The sequence below is a fragment of the Mercurialis annua genome, linkage group LG2, assembly GCF_937616625.2.
Source record: "Mercurialis annua linkage group LG2, ddMerAnnu1.2, whole genome shotgun sequence".
Classification (NCBI taxonomy): domain Eukaryota; kingdom Viridiplantae; phylum Streptophyta; class Magnoliopsida; order Malpighiales; family Euphorbiaceae; genus Mercurialis; species Mercurialis annua.
Genome location: NC_065571.1, coordinates 46,067,286 through 46,083,063, shown reverse-complemented (window position 1 = coordinate 46,083,063; position 15,778 = coordinate 46,067,286). Strand labels below are relative to the sequence as shown.

Sequence of the window (15,778 nt, the reverse complement as noted above, 5' to 3'; positions counted from 1 at the left end):
CCTCACAATAATAATAATCTTCTCATCACTTTTGTTCTTCCTGAAGATCGGCTATCTCAGTTTAATGATTATAAATCGAACACAATGATCCGTTTCGAATCAATTCCTAAGGTTCTTCCGTCTGAATCAGTTCGAGCCTCGAATTTTAAAGTATTCTTTGATGCAGTTCTGACAAAAATGGAGGCTCCTTTTGAGCAGCTTCTTGATCAGCTCAGCCACCGGCGACTCTCATTTTGGCGGATTTTGTGTTAAAATGGATGCCTGATTTAGCAACTCGAAGGAATATTCCGGTAGCATCATTCTTTTCTATGTCTGCTATGTTTTATTCTGTTCTTCTTTTCCAAAATGAACACTATCCTCTCGATATTTCAGGTAAGCTCTGATTTTACTTCTGCATGCATACACTAGTAGACTAGTAGTATAATTTATTTAACTAAAAAAATACGGCCAAGTGCATATTCGGGTCCTTGTACTATTACTTTTTTTCAATTTGGGTCTTTATATTCAAAAATATTAAAAATATGTCCTACACTATAACAAACATCTATTCTAAATCCTTATTATTGCGCGAGTTAATGAAATGTGGATGACTTTAACAATTAATAGAGGAAAAATTTATATTTGGATCTTTACATTATAATTTTTTTTCAAATTGAATCCCTGCATTAAAAAACTTTTAAATTAAATCCCTACACTATTAGAAACATATTTTAAGTCATTCTGTCACATAATTCAAATAATATTAATAATTTTTTTTATTTAATTTTATTTAATGTTGTTAATTATTTTTTAGCATTTTCAACGTTAAATCTGTCTCCGACTATTAATTAATTTTAAAAAATCTAACTTATAATTATAATTATTTTAAATTTATTAATTTAATTAAATCAAATAAATATTTATACATATACAATTAATTTATTTTTAAATTAAATATATTAAAAACCGTTCATCTTTTCCGAAACTTGATCTTGATTGGTTTCGAGGAAGAATAACCAGATCTGGTTCACACAAACCAAATCTGGTTCGTTTGTTCGTCTTCCTCCCATGGAAGACTACACGAACCGGATCTGGTTTGTTTGTCTTCCATGGGAGGAAGATGACTCCATGAAAGACTACACAAACCAGATTTGATTCGTGTGAACCGAATCTGGTTCGCCTTCTTCGAGACAAATCAAGATCGGTTTTGAATTAGACGAACAATTTTAATAAATTTATTTTTTTTTAAATTTAAAATTGAATAAATTATTAAATATATTTATTTTGATTTAGTTAAATTTAATTTTGATTTTAGATTTTAAGTTAGATTTATAGTTCAGGGACTCAGTTGGAAAAAAGTTATAGTTAAGGACCCAATTTAGCAAAAAATTACAATGTAAATACAACAAGCAAAAAAAGTCTTTAAAAGAAATCTCATTTGCCATTTTCCCAAATGAGATTTCTAAAACAGGACAGAAGACTGTAGATATTTAAAGACTTTCAAAAAAAGTCTTTAAAAGACGATAAGACTGCAGATATTTATAAATTTTTATTTGTTGAAAGAAAAAATATTAATAATTAATAAGAAATAATTGAATCGATAGTCAGATATGTAATCTTTTTAATGATAACCATATGTTAAAGATTAATTAGCAACATAATTTAAGGATTAATATCAGAAAAAAACATGAATTTTAATTTTTTTTTTCATTTTAATCACGCGGTTTTAAATTTTGTCATTTTCATGCACGAACTACCACTTTTTCCCAAATTCATAAACGGCGCTGAGGTAGCACTCATTCATTGGTGTAAAATGACCTCCACCCAATAGAGTCGTGACACTTCAGCACCGAAAAAGTGGTAGTTCATGTATGAAAATGATAAAATTTAAACTGCGTGATTAAAATGAAAAAACATGTAAAGTTTGTAATTATTTTTGACATTGTCCCTAATATAAAGTATGTAAAATAGGGCTCAAAATACATGAACCCTAGAAAACAACATCAGACATATAATTTGATTCCCGAGGTAAGATGTGATAATCATATTTGCTGATTTTCTAACAAAAACTATCAACATACTGATTAATTAAACAAGTTCTTACAATTTTAAATTATACATTCTAAAATCGATAATCGGAGGGCAACATTTTGCATTGGAAAAGAATTAGAATGCTATGTTAACTCATTTACTATTTTTTTATGATAACTTTAATATAAAAATAATGTTGTATTGGAGATGTGACTTTCGTTAATGTTATTATTATTATTTTACAGCTTTAGTGTATATGTTATAATTGGTTGATGCAGAAAATGGAGATGAAATGATGAACATCCCTGGAGTTTCTTCATTTCCTCGCAAGGATCTTCCAACTTTAACAGCCGAAGACTACAGTCTTTTCGACGAAATAATGGACGCAATCTCATCCATTAGTCGAGCACAATACCTCATATTTGGCACTGTCTACGAATTCGATCCTCAAGTTATTGACATTTTGAGAACAAGATTTACATTTCCCATCTATACTATTGGCCCTGTAATACCCTACATGAACCTCCAAGATCATAATTCTTCTTCAAGCGTCTACGATGATGGAACCGACTGCTTCGCATGGCTGGATCGCCAACCTAATGATTCCGTCTTGTACGTTTCTTTCGGCAGCTTTCTTTCAGTTTCAGGTGTTCAAATGCAGGAGTTTGCAGCTGGTTTAGCTCAAAGTGGTGTGAAATTCTTATGGGTGGCACGCAAAGAAGTTGCACTATTAAAAGAAAGTTTTCATGATAATGATAAAGGTAAGAACTTACATGATTTGATTTGATTAATTTAGTAATACTGTTGTGCTAACCGAAATTAATTTATTGGCGTGATAATATTTTAAACCGAAACCAAACCAAATAAATTAGAATAGTCATAAGTGTTGTTTGTTCTGATTTTTATTTCTTTAAACTTAGATTAAACCCTGATTCAAATAATTATTTTATTTGTTATACAAAATGTAGGATTTTGAATTATTTATTTATCATAAACATTTATAATAAATTACCATAATAACTAATTAATGAAGAAAAATATGCAAGAAAATAACTTTTATATATACAACTTTGGTCATTTTGTCTAATATATTTTTAGAAAGTATTTTGGATGTTCTAGTCTACATAGTTTGCAAATTGGGACAAATAAATGAAGAGAAAAGGGTCATCCATGCTTCTAACGTTCGATTTCAAGTAAACTCTCAACGTCCGAAAAGGTTCAAATATGCCTACAACGTCTTAAAAAGTGAACAATCAGGTCTCGATTTTGACTTAAAAATGAGACGTCGGGGGCCTGGTTGTCGAAATTGGAGAGACGGTGTCTGGTTGTTCAGTTTTTAAGACGTTGGGAGCATATTTGAATCTTTCCGGACTTTAAGGGCTTGCTTGATCATATAGCAAATCTTGTGGGTATAAATGATCCTTTTCCGATATATTAAAGCCTCAAAGTATACCTATTTTGAATTTATTTTTGTAAATTTTTAATTTAATGAATGATTATTTTACATAAGTGATCTTTAATGTCATTTTTTTAAAAAAGGGTTATTTCGGTTTAAAATGAAAATTATGTGCCTAAAAATAGGTTTAAATTGAGGATTAGATATCTGTCAATTAGTAAAACAGAGGGACCATAATGTTCATATTTTGGTATAAGAATTTTTTTTTATTAAAAACGAACTTAATTTGAAGTATAGCTCGTTGGTATTTGTTTGAAATGATTAATTTGTAAATTTTTTTATAGATAACGGGTTGATAGTGTCGTGGTGTGATCAATTGAAAGTGCTTTGTCATCCTTCGGTAGGCGGATTTTGGTCGCATTGCGGTTGGAATTCTGTGCAAGAAGGAGCTTTTGCTGGTCTTCCTTTTCTTACTTTTCCGATTGCATTCGATCAGCAGTTTAATAGTAAGCTGATTGTAGAAGAATGGAAAACTGGCTGGACTTTGAAAAAATATGTTGGAGCGGATAATTTGATAGGAAAAGAGAAAATTGCTGAGATTGTGAAGAAATTCATGGATTTGGAAAAAGATGAAGGGAAAGAAATGAGGAAAAGAGCTAAAGAGCTTCAACAAATATGTCAAAGTGCAGTTTCAAAAGGTGGATCTTCAAAAATTAATATCGACACCTTTTTTGATGACATACCATGCTAAGTTCTCTAAAAAAAATTGAGGTGAATTTCCTTTGTATTTGTCTTCATTTGATCATTTTATGAGGATGAAAAATTAATATAAAAGCTATTTATTTTGTTTATGTTTGGTTTGTTAATTAATATATGAAGTTTTTTATCATTGTTTATGCTTACTTTAAAGGTCTAATTAAAATGTTATAAGTCTTGTCATTTAACGTAATTTTAGAGATGGATTGGTTGGCACAATATTATGCTAATGTCGATTGTGGGAAGAAAGTGGTAAGTTTTAATTTTTCTAAAGAGACGACATTTAAGTCAAATTGGTAACTTGGATTCGACTTTTAGTCTTGTTTGAACAATAAGAGCATGGCGAATGTGAATAAAGGATGTTAAGGATTTCTAGCTGTAATTAGAGATGTAACGGTTGAGAAAGGAAGTATGGATATTGTACTAGTGGTATTGGAATTCCAGATATTTTTCCTGAAGAGTTGTGTGGATTACCATCCGAACGAGAAATCAAATTTTGTATTGATATAATACCTAGAAATGTTCTAATATCTATACCACCATATCGGATGGCTCCGGCAGAATTGAAAGAGTTAAAGATTCAATTGGAAGAAATGTTGAACAACAGATTTATTTGACTAAGTATTTCTCCTTGGGGTGCACCGACATTATTCGTGAAGAAAAAGGATAGTACTTCTCGACTCTGTATCGACTTCAAACAATTGAATAAAATGGCCATAAAGAATAAGTATCTTTTACCCTATATTGACGATTTATTCGATCAATTACAAAGAATTAAGTATTTTTTAAAGGTTGATATACGATAAGGATATCATCAACTTTTGGTTCGAGAGGGCAATGTTCCAAAGACAGCGTTTAGAACCCGATATGGGCATTACGAATTTCCAATAATGACATTTGGTTTTACGAACGCTCCAGCAGCATTTATGGATTTGGTGAATCGTGTATTCAAGCCATTTTTGGATTAATTCGTAATTGTGTTCATCGACGTTATTCTCATATATTCTAGTAGGGAGGAGGAGCATAAGTATCATTTACGTTTATTACTTCAAACGTTAAGAGAGCATTAACTACAAGCGAAATTTTCAAAGTATGAATTTTGGTTGGATCAAGTAACGTTCTTAGGGCATGTAGTGTCTAAGGATTATATATAAGTTGATATTCAAAGAAGATAGAGGCGGTAACGGAATGGAAGCGACCCACTACAGTTACGGAGATCAGAAGTTTTCTGGAATTGACTGGTTATTATTATCTCTTTATGTAAGATTTTTCAAAGATCTTTGAACCATTGACTATCCTAACTCAGAAGAATGCTAGATTCGTATGGACGGATAAGTGTGAAGAGAGTTTTCTCAAGTTAAAGGAGTGTTTAACAACAGCTCCAGTTTTGACACTTTCGAAAGGTACAGAAGGATTAGAATTTTATTGTGATGCATTCAGAGTGGGACTTGGATGTGTGCTAATGCAAAATGGTCGAGTTGTAGCATATGCTTCTCGGCAATTGTAAAAGCATGAGGTCAATTACCCTACGCATGATTAAGTTCGGGAGGGTAATGTTCCAAAGACAACATTTAGAACCAGATATGGACATTACTTATATGGTTCAAAATAAATCTCTCATATTTAACATATATTTATAATAGTTTTCAATGTTATAAATATAACAAAAGAAAACTTCTTCCCCAAAAATTCAATAATTAATACTAATACTCTTTTTATTATTCAACCCGACATTTTAACACCTCAGAAAATTTTAACGCTTCCGACTTCGCCGCCGCCTATCCCGCCACCTTGAGGAAGACGAGCAAATCTTCTCTGTTCGACGGCGGGCAGTGGCAGATTCGAGGAAGGCGGGGCCGATTCAAAGTCGGAAGTTGACACATGTCAGTTTTAAATTTATTTAAAAAACTAATTAATTATATATCTAATTAAATATTCACTTAGGACTTATTAAAATTTTTTAAAAGATAAAGGACTTGTTCGAATTTGTCCAAATAAAAAAGAATATGATATTACCCTTAAATTTAGTTGTTTTGAATGTTTTCATCCTTATAACAATAAGATCGTTTAAATTTTTCAATTTAGGATGCAATTGAAAATTAAATATACGATATATGGTAAAGTTTACTGGTTTTCAACGTTGGAGCGCAATTCAAAAAAAAAGTTAAAAGTCAATATTTTTTGACACGTTGCGTATTACTATTGCACATTTAAATTTTGTGAAGTAAGATAATATAAGAATGTCATTTTGAAATGTTTATGGAAACAGCCCTTTCTTGTATACATCGACGCTTTTATTCAGATAAATCCTACTCAAAAAATTTGGTCCCTCTACTTGTGATTTTGCAATTTTGATCCCCTTTTCTATGTTTTTCGATCTCACCTATTTTATTTTTCTAGTCACAGAAAAGGGCATCAAAATCAAAGAAACGACAAGTAAAATGACCGAGAAAATAAGTTTTTAGAGTTCAAAGCTCACTGAACAAAAATGTAAAAGTACAGAAGACTCGGGATGAATTTTATCTTTCTTTAATCTTAAATTCAGCATGGAAAAACATACAGCAAAAGAAAACAACAAAATACAAAATTATTATATTTAAAATTGAAACATATACAGTGAATCGATGCACTAATGCCAAATATGTTACATAACAGGATACATAATTGATAGTCTATAAAGTGATGCATAATTGTTAGTATATAATTCTTTTATTTTGTTAATTAAAATAATAATTGAGATATCTTTAAACGAAATATATTATGAGCCACGTGTTCACATATAAACTAAGAAGCTAATTATAGGGTGATTTTAATATTTCTTTTATCTATTATGTACAAGGTATTTGACTATTAATAAACTATTTACATAAATATTGCAAATGCCATGACTAATATCCTGTGTCCTATGGTAATGTTGCCTAAAAAAGAAGCGTCTTCTAAATGAATAAACAATGGTAATGTCCGCGTGACTTTGCAAACCAACTGACCGAAGTTAGGCTGGAAACAAGCAGCACATTGTCACTCCAGAAGTGGTTCCGTCAAGGGCTTGGGATGCAACGTGTGGAGGTTCATGTTGTATGTCACAACCACACCAACAAGCGAACAGAAAGCTGGAACCAGGCCTAAACCGCATCTTGTGACTGAGATATGTTCCGTGGAAATAGAATCGTGGACTTTCGGTGAGATGGCTGCAACGACATCGCAGTGACAACGAAGTACTTAAGTTGGGCATTGCATGAATTAAACAAACATGATGTAGAAAGCAACTTACTTTGGAATGACTGAAGAGCATAGAGAGCAAGCCCACATGAAATTTTGTCTAAAAAGCTTAGTGATCCACAAACAAATGCACACCCATCAAGATCTGACCCGACTAGAACGCTTTGCATGCTTACTCCAGTTACCTGTTGCCGGCCATAGAATTTTAAGTCATCTGCTATAACATGCTCACACCCAGAAACACAAAAACCAAAAGGTAGATATAATAGAACAGAAGCAGTCGATCCAATTGTTACGATATTCATTTGATTACTAAAACCTATGTGGGTAATAACTAATTCCATTTGCTTCTTAGAATCAAGAACTTTTAATTTTACCAATATCTTTGAAACCACAAAAGCTGCCCCACTGTCAATTGATACTAAATTAAAAAAAAAATGAATTTGATTCCAGTTCAGCACAGTTAGTGACAACCCCTGATTTTATTACTAGTTAACAACCACATTGTTAAAGTGGGAAATCCCACATTGGTTGTGTATGTGAGTGGACATGTGTTTATATATTGGTTGGGCACCTCCACTTAATACCAATTGGTTTTAAGATGGAATCTAACATGGTATCGGAGCCTTGTCCATTCACACAATTTGAGTTTGGCCCGGCCCACGTGAGATTTACGTAAGGGGGGACTTTGTTGCTCGGCCCGTACACGCTACGCGTGAGGGGGAGTGTTAAAGTGGGAAATCCCACATTGGTTGTGTGTGTGAGTGGACATGTGTTTATATATTGGTTGGGCACCTCCACTTAATACCAATTGGTTTTAAGATGGAATCTAACACACATGACATACACAAAAATGGAAGGGAAGGAGACGGGCATAATAAAAAGCTTACCCTTGCAAAAACTAAATTAATAAAAGAAAAACGAATAAATGATTGGAGTTTATCATCATTCATCATAAAGCAAATGTAATGATACACAGTCCAAAAACATACCGCTGTCAGAGCATTCGCTATCCCAATAAATATAGATATGATGTACATGAATCCACTCATGTTGCTAGGTAAAAGAACGATGCTTGCACCACAAAACATCCAAAGAATGCCACCAGCAGAATAATAGGCTTTCAGGCGTTGTCCAGTCCAAGATATTTCCTGCAATTATAGATCATAACCAAAGCATAATTATTGATAAAAGCATCAAATAAGAATAAATAACTAGAAGATTTAAATAAATATTCCATAGTAAAAGAGCACCTGCATAATGACAGATAATATAAAGCTGCTGATGTAGATGACTGCAGGCACCTACCCCCATATTTAGAAAAGATATTAGCCTCATTCAAAACCCAGATCAAATGTATTTTCATAAGAACACAAGTTTGAATATTAAAACTTAATGTATGTGCACCTACCAAAGCTTTGGCTGATTGGGCCATTCGCAAGTCATTAATCACATAGAACGCGAGATATGCCTAAGGAAAAGAAGCACTTTAATGTAAGAACTTCTTTGAAGGAACACCAAATTCTTTTGGGTACATGGATTTGAAATTCAATTTTTTCAATTCAAATTTTATATTTCAAATTCATGAATTTCAAATTTCTTGTTTGGAAAACCAAAAAATACTCTCAATATAATTGAAAATTTAAGGATTTTTATGCTGCATATAAAACTGCGGAGAAATATTTTCCTCCAACCCAAATCATTTTGCTTATGATTTTTTAAGTGTTTAAGCAATGATTAATTATAGAGCAAATTACTCTAAAATCCCTCACATTTATCATAATTCACACTTTGGTCCCTCTTATTTGAAATCAAACAATTTGATCCCTCACTTTTGATTCTATGAACAATTTAATCCCTCCATGAGTCCGTCTATTTTTGGTGTTAGTCAACCAAGTCAAAAAACTTGGCGATTAATTAATTTCAAATTTGAGGGACGAAATCGTAGATAAAAAAAAAGTGGGGAACCATATCGTTTTTTTTAAATTAATTTATTTTTTGATTTAGTCCTTTGAAACGGTTGACTAACACCAAAAATGGACAGAAGGACTAAATACGGAAACAAAAGTGAGGGACCAAAATCAAGAGGGACCAAAGTGTAAGTTATGACAAATACAAATCCAACAAATTCTATAATCCAAATCCACCCTTATCCAACCAGACTCTAGAAGGATTAAGCTTTTCCCAAAGATACATATTTGCATAATAATTTTTGAGGGAAAGTACTTATAGGAAATTTAATGAAATATGTACCATGTGATAAAAATATATGCTAACCTGTGAAACATTTTGTACAAGTCTGGTAAGAACGTATACAAGTCCAACTTGATAGTATAATATTTTCTTGAACCAGTAGGTCCATGCTATCCTTGTATAACTAGTTCCAGATACACACAGCCTTAACCTACAAGTAAAAGGGTAAATCTTCAACATTGAAGAGAATCATGAATGGTGAACATGATTTTTTTAAAATACAGACCGATGAAAATATTAAAATCCAACTCTATAACAACTTCCATTGGTCGTATGCTCTTATCAATAAGGTTTATGATGTGTAGCAAGCAATACCTTGGCTCCTTGGTTCCAAGATGAAATATTCCTACAAAGCAGCACCCAACAAAAATCGACAAGTATGCAATCCAACGGTACTGCATGTTTGAAACCAGTGTCAAGAGGAGTATAAGAACTTCCTAAGTGTTAACGAACATATACCTGATTCTTGACATCAGCAGGTGTGCTTGCTTTAATGAAAAAGAAAATTACTAAAGCAATAGCATAGAGACTGAGATTGGCAACCTACAAAACATTTCTCAAGTGAGCACCATTTTCAATATGATATTATATAACTGAATCAATAAATAATAAAAACAAAATGTCATTCACCATTGTAAAAGCATTTCGACAGCTTGCCATCACCACCCTGCTTGTAGAATTCAGGGAGATGCAATTCACCATAGACCTTCAAAAATTTAATAAACCATATGCCTACTTTAGTACATGGGATTTTATGTCAGTAAATGCAAGCACTGGGTTTACTCTGCTGGTTAAGCAACAAGAATTACACTATATATTACATGTGTGAAACTTGAGTAGCAGCCCAACCCACATTGAAAATTGCAGCAAAGGTGCTATAGGAAACTGTCTCCATTGTTAAGGTATTAGTACCGAAGATTTTACATGGTAAGCAACCACCAAAAACAGAAGAAAATGATATGGCAACCAACACAGATCCTGCACCATGCCATAATTTGAAATGTCCAAACCTGTCTATCTATCAATTCAAACCATAGAAAATTATTAATTCCAAAACACAGTTACCCAAAACTATAAACATCCAAAAGCTCATACTACCATGAAATCTTATTAGGAAGTTCTCAAAATATTATAAAGAAGCTCTTCTCTTTGTTTAAGTAACTAGAAGTCTAGAAGCTACATTTTTCAGGCACAACAGAAGTTTCATAACTGTAAACACTTTCAGAGAGTTAGCCTCCATGAGTCCATGATGAAGGATATGGAATCTGAAATTAGGATTTCAATTATTAATTATGGAGGTAAATAATTTCCTTTAAATTATTTATGAGGCATTAATTATTGGCTTATTTTACAGCTATTCATAATCACTTCCCTAGTTAGTATTAGTTTATATTTTCCTAGTTCTAGTTGTATTAGGTTTCTTTTGAATCTATAGAAACCTAGCCTTGTATTGATTTATTTTGCAGATAGAGTGAGACCCGATAAATTGGACTTGGACCCCTTTAAGATTGATTGCCTAAGCTATTATTCTATTCCGGACCTATTCCATGAACCAAACATAGCCAAAGAGTTATGATGAGTGTGATACCAGTTCAGCAGCGAAAATGGTTGCGAATCCATCAGCTATCTGACCCGAAAGCATTACGACAGCGGCATCTCTGTGGAATTGTGGGATGTCAAAATTAAGAAAAATAAGAGATAAGCAAAGCATAGCATTTGATACATACTTTGGGGAAAGTCCAATCTGAGTTAAGAACAGCAAGAGATAAGTAAACCAACAGGCAGAAGTGATGTCGTTGAGCATGTGGCCGACGCCATAATAAAAAACACACCATCTTCCAACAGGCTGGGGATAAGAACAATCATCTTCCATATCATCACCCATTTATACTATCCTGTCAATTCAGATGAATTGATTTCAAACAGCAAATTAAGAAACCACCATAGCAGTAATTCAACCAAAAAATGGAATTATGGAAACCTAATCAAATCTCTAATTGACAATCACAATCAACCATACAACAATGAAAAATACAACAGAAAAAGAAGGAAAATCTCTATTACAGAGCAGCAACGGAAGTTTAATTATCGAAGACCTTTGAGTTTTGATTGGGTATCAACTTCTCTGTCGTACCGCTGTTCCAATGAAGAAGAAATAGCAGGCGGTGAAAGAGGATTAAATTTTTAGGAAAATTGAAAAATACCCAATTATATTAAAATAATACCAAAAATAATGATGTTTTTTTTAACCGGGAACAATAAAGGTAAATAAATTGCAATAATACGTTACTTATGAAAATTGAAAATTATTGCAACAAACACGTGAATTGAGATTTCTTCTCAAACGATGGGATACCCAATTCAGATCCAATATCAGCAAGTGAGCCGCAGAACAAATCACGGAGCCGGCCGATGTAACATCGGAGATAATTTTTCCGACGTAGAGTCTATATCAGTCAATAACAGCACAGTGGTAGCTTTGAATAGATTTTGTAGCATGTGTTAATGGAGGGAGGCCGTCGACTTATCCGGAAGATGATGAAGTAAATGTTGGGTTGAGATGCAGCGAGTGATTGGATATATGGAATTGAGAAATGGAATAGTGGGAATCTTCATGATAATGATGGTGATAAATAGATGATCACACCACCTATATTCATTTTCTGCTCCATTTGTATATCAAAAAATACATAATGTTTTACTTTATATCTATATTATTAGCATAATTGATTTTAATTTTAAATTTATATTGTTGAGTAGAAATTTGATATACATTGTCTATAATTTATATGTGTTATTTTTTATATAATTTAAGTATTAAATTATACATTCGGTAATATTTTTTGTTTTCGATAAGAATGTATTAATAGAATTATGTTTATTTGAGTAAGAATGTACAAATAGATTCCAGATTTTTTGCATAATTTATGTATATTTTATATATATCGAAATTATGTAATCTCTGTATATTTTATGTATACCGAAATTATGTAATCTCTGTATATTTTATGTATACCGAAATTATGTAATTTCTGTATATTTTATGTATATCATAATTATGTAATTTCTGTATAATTTATGTATATCATAATTATGTAATTTCTGTATAATTTATGTATATTTTATGTATACCGTAGTTATATTTTTATATATATTTTATGTATAGTATAATCATATAATTTATGTCTATTTTATGTATATCGTAATTATATAATTTTTGTATATTTTATATATGCCGTAATTATGTAATTTATATATATTTCTGCCAATAAAATGTGAAATAATAAATATCTCAACTACGAACAAAAAAAATTTATAATAATTAAACAACCATTTTTTTATATTAAAAATATATTAAAAATTAACTATTTTTATATAGTTGTACATTGTTTGTGTACTTTTTAGTATATTTTTAATATATATTATTTGTATATGTTTAATATATCTTATGTATACTTTATGCATATCTAAAATATACTTTTTACTTTTTTAGTTTATATTTATAAAGTGTTTGTATATTTTATATTGTATGGAGTTTATGGTGTCCCATTCTAATTGACAAAACTAACATAACTATAATTGTTTTCTTTAATTTTCCATCTTCACACTCATTTAAAGTCATGTCTTTTATGGAAAAATGGTGAATATTTAATGAAAATTTGACTAATAGCATTAATTAGCTCTATTATCAATAGAAAGGTATACAAGTAACTCTCTATGTCATTTATTAGTTTGTATTGGTTATTGTAATTTAGTTATTTTGTCAATTAGAGTGCGACAGAGGGAGTATAATTTATGTTTTTTTTTAAAGTGTAAATTTCCTAATACCATTTAATACAGATAGGGCTAACAAAATCACATATATTTATTACAAAGAATGAAAAACATACTTTCATATTAAAGTTAAAAAGGGGACATGCACATCCAACACGTTCCAAGTGTATAAAATACTATGTCAGAATGCAATAGGAGCAGTCCTCTCTTTTTAAGTTTATGAAACAAGAATTGCTCATGATAAACTTTTACTACCTCTCAAGCATTTCACCAAACATATTAAGTGCAACATAGAAGCCATGAAATCAAATTAATATGTTTGTTCATATAAACATCTTATTATACCAAATACATCATGACATAGGGCTGGCCATGTGGTAGTAGCGGCGGCGGATGAAGATTTTTGTGGATACTAGGTTAGGAGGCGGTGGCGGTTGCCGTGGAAGGAAATGATCAAGAGTAGGTCTTCCACTAATGAATTGTCTGAGATCTATATTATACGGGTTATGATGATTGTGATGATGATCTTCCATTTACATTGATTTTCTTAATTCTTGAATTCAAAAAATATCAAGAACAAGAATAAGAAAGAGAAGAAATATCAAAAAAGATAAGAACAAAAGGATTTTGAAAGAGTGAAAGGAAGCGGCAGAATCAGGTCGGTAAATTAGTATGTGTTCTTGCAAAAATAAAAGATCCAGCACGTCTTTTTACAAACTTGAAAGTTTCACTTTTTAAGTGCTTTGTGTAATTACCTTTTAAATTTTAGTTTAATTGCAAATTAAAACAATTTACTTTGATTTGCAATTACAACACAAATTTTAAAATTTGATAATTATCACATTAATTTTTAATTTTTTAGCAAATTGATACACCGACAAATTATACAACAACATGTGGCTATATATTAATATATCCAGTTAGTGTTTTTTTAGTTCAGTGTACCAATTTGTCAAAAGATGAAAGTTGTTGTGGTAATTGCATAATATTAAAGTTTGTGTTATAATTATAAATTAGGATAAAGTTTGTGTATTAGTTTACAATTAACCCTTAAAATTTTAATTAGGGTTAATGGAAAAAATTCCAAAAAAGTCCTCTAAATTTTTAATTTAATATGAATATGATATTTGAACTATTAAAGTTGTAAGGATGAAATTATTATTTGACAATTATTCAGTGTTAATTTGATAGATAAAATAGAAATAGAAATTATTTTGATTTTTTTATTTTATAATGGAGAGATTGTTTTACTTTATGCGGTGAGAGTTGGAAAGGGGAAACTTTAAACGATTTGACATAGTTATGGATTGAATTTATCCATTTTTACCAACTTGTACTTTTTTGATATTTCGTGCCAAATTAAAAGGTGAATATCCTTTATTCATAAGATTAAATTATTATAAATATCGGCACTTGGATGGAACCACAATACAATTCATTATTTTTTTGTTTTTATAGATAATATTTTTTATAGTAAAATTAAATATATATTATATATTTTTTTGGTGGAAACTCATAAATTATATAAATAAATAATTTATATAAATTGAAATTATATAAAACTTGATTATTAGTTTTAATTTTTATAGAAATAATAACTATAATAAGTAGTTTTTTTATAATTGTGGAGGGTGAGTGCTTTTCGGAGAAACTGAACCCACAAATAAGCAGGATGTTGCCTAGTGCTTATTTCATCAGAACTATATCAATTGGTTAAACTAAGTAATTTATATGTGGACGTCTTTTTTCCGGACAGGTAGAAAAGTGATAAGAGACTGAAGCGTAGAATAATATTTTTCAGACACCCATCCGGATAATGAGTTAGAGATTCACATGTTTGAATTCAAGCGAGTTAGATCAGTGCACAACATCAAAGTTGAAGAATTAAAGCATAATTTGCCGCAAATAACCTATAAAATCCAAAAGGATGATGATAAATTTATGAGAAATTGGACCAATCACAGTGTCTTAGAAGTTTATGACCAATTTATAAATTTAGTGGACTAAATTAACCAAAAGCAAACCCTTAGTGGTCTTGAAAGTCCTTTTTGATATTTTCAAATTCCAAAACCGACCTTTTGCCACCTTTTCATGGCATGTGTAATTAATTCCGAATTTAATTAAGTAATTACCTATAAATATGTACGAAATCGAGCACATCAACTTTACAATCTGTTCCTCCTTCAACAAAAATAACTTAAATCGAGCACATCAGCTTGTTCTTATCTTTCTTGATTTAAAAAAAAAATTACAATCTGTCCCTCCTTCCACAAAAATAACGATAGAAACCACAACATATTAGGCAAAATGCTCACTTTGTCTTTTAAGATCAGACCTAATAAGACCCTGATATCGAAGTTTGTTCAATTA

General features: G+C 31.0%; 2 protein-coding genes across 6 annotated transcripts; one reads left to right on the top strand and one right to left on the bottom strand.

The window, feature by feature from the left end:
• Positions 1–257: 257 nt before the first annotated feature.
• Positions 258–4,165, top strand: LOC130015122 (UDP-glycosyltransferase 87A1-like). The gene is made up of 3 exons (XM_056104680.1): positions 258–372; positions 2,289–2,771; positions 3,751–4,165. Exons 1-3 carry the CDS (start codon positions 258–260, stop codon positions 4,155–4,157), a joined length of 1,005 nt encoding a protein of 334 aa, XP_055960655.1. The 3' UTR covers positions 4,158–4,165.
• A 2,736-nt stretch (positions 4,166–6,901) lies between these two features.
• LOC126667889 (uncharacterized) lies at positions 6,902–12,298 on the bottom strand. 5 transcript variants are annotated; one of them, XM_050361016.1, is made up of 14 exons: positions 11,991–12,298; positions 11,699–11,770; positions 11,362–11,529; positions 11,223–11,292; positions 10,456–10,652; positions 10,265–10,340; positions 10,094–10,177; positions 9,950–10,029; positions 9,659–9,785; positions 8,793–8,852; positions 8,635–8,685; positions 8,374–8,532; positions 7,434–7,566; positions 6,902–7,350 (listed from the first exon to the last, which is right to left on the bottom strand). In XM_050361016.1, the coding sequence occupies exons 3-14, from the start codon at positions 11,517–11,519 to the stop codon at positions 7,181–7,183; spliced, it is 1,365 nt and encodes a 454-aa protein (XP_050216973.1). In that variant the 5' UTR covers positions 11,520–11,529; positions 11,699–11,770; positions 11,991–12,298; the 3' UTR covers positions 6,902–7,180. The 5 variants fall into 5 exon arrangements, with proteins under 5 accessions (XP_050216973.1, XP_050216974.1, XP_055960849.1 ...); XM_050361017.1 differs by having other exon boundaries at positions 11,731–11,770; XM_056104874.1 differs by lacking the exon at positions 11,699–11,770 and having other exon boundaries at positions 11,925–12,298.
• Between the last annotated feature and the right edge of the window lie 3,480 nt (positions 12,299–15,778).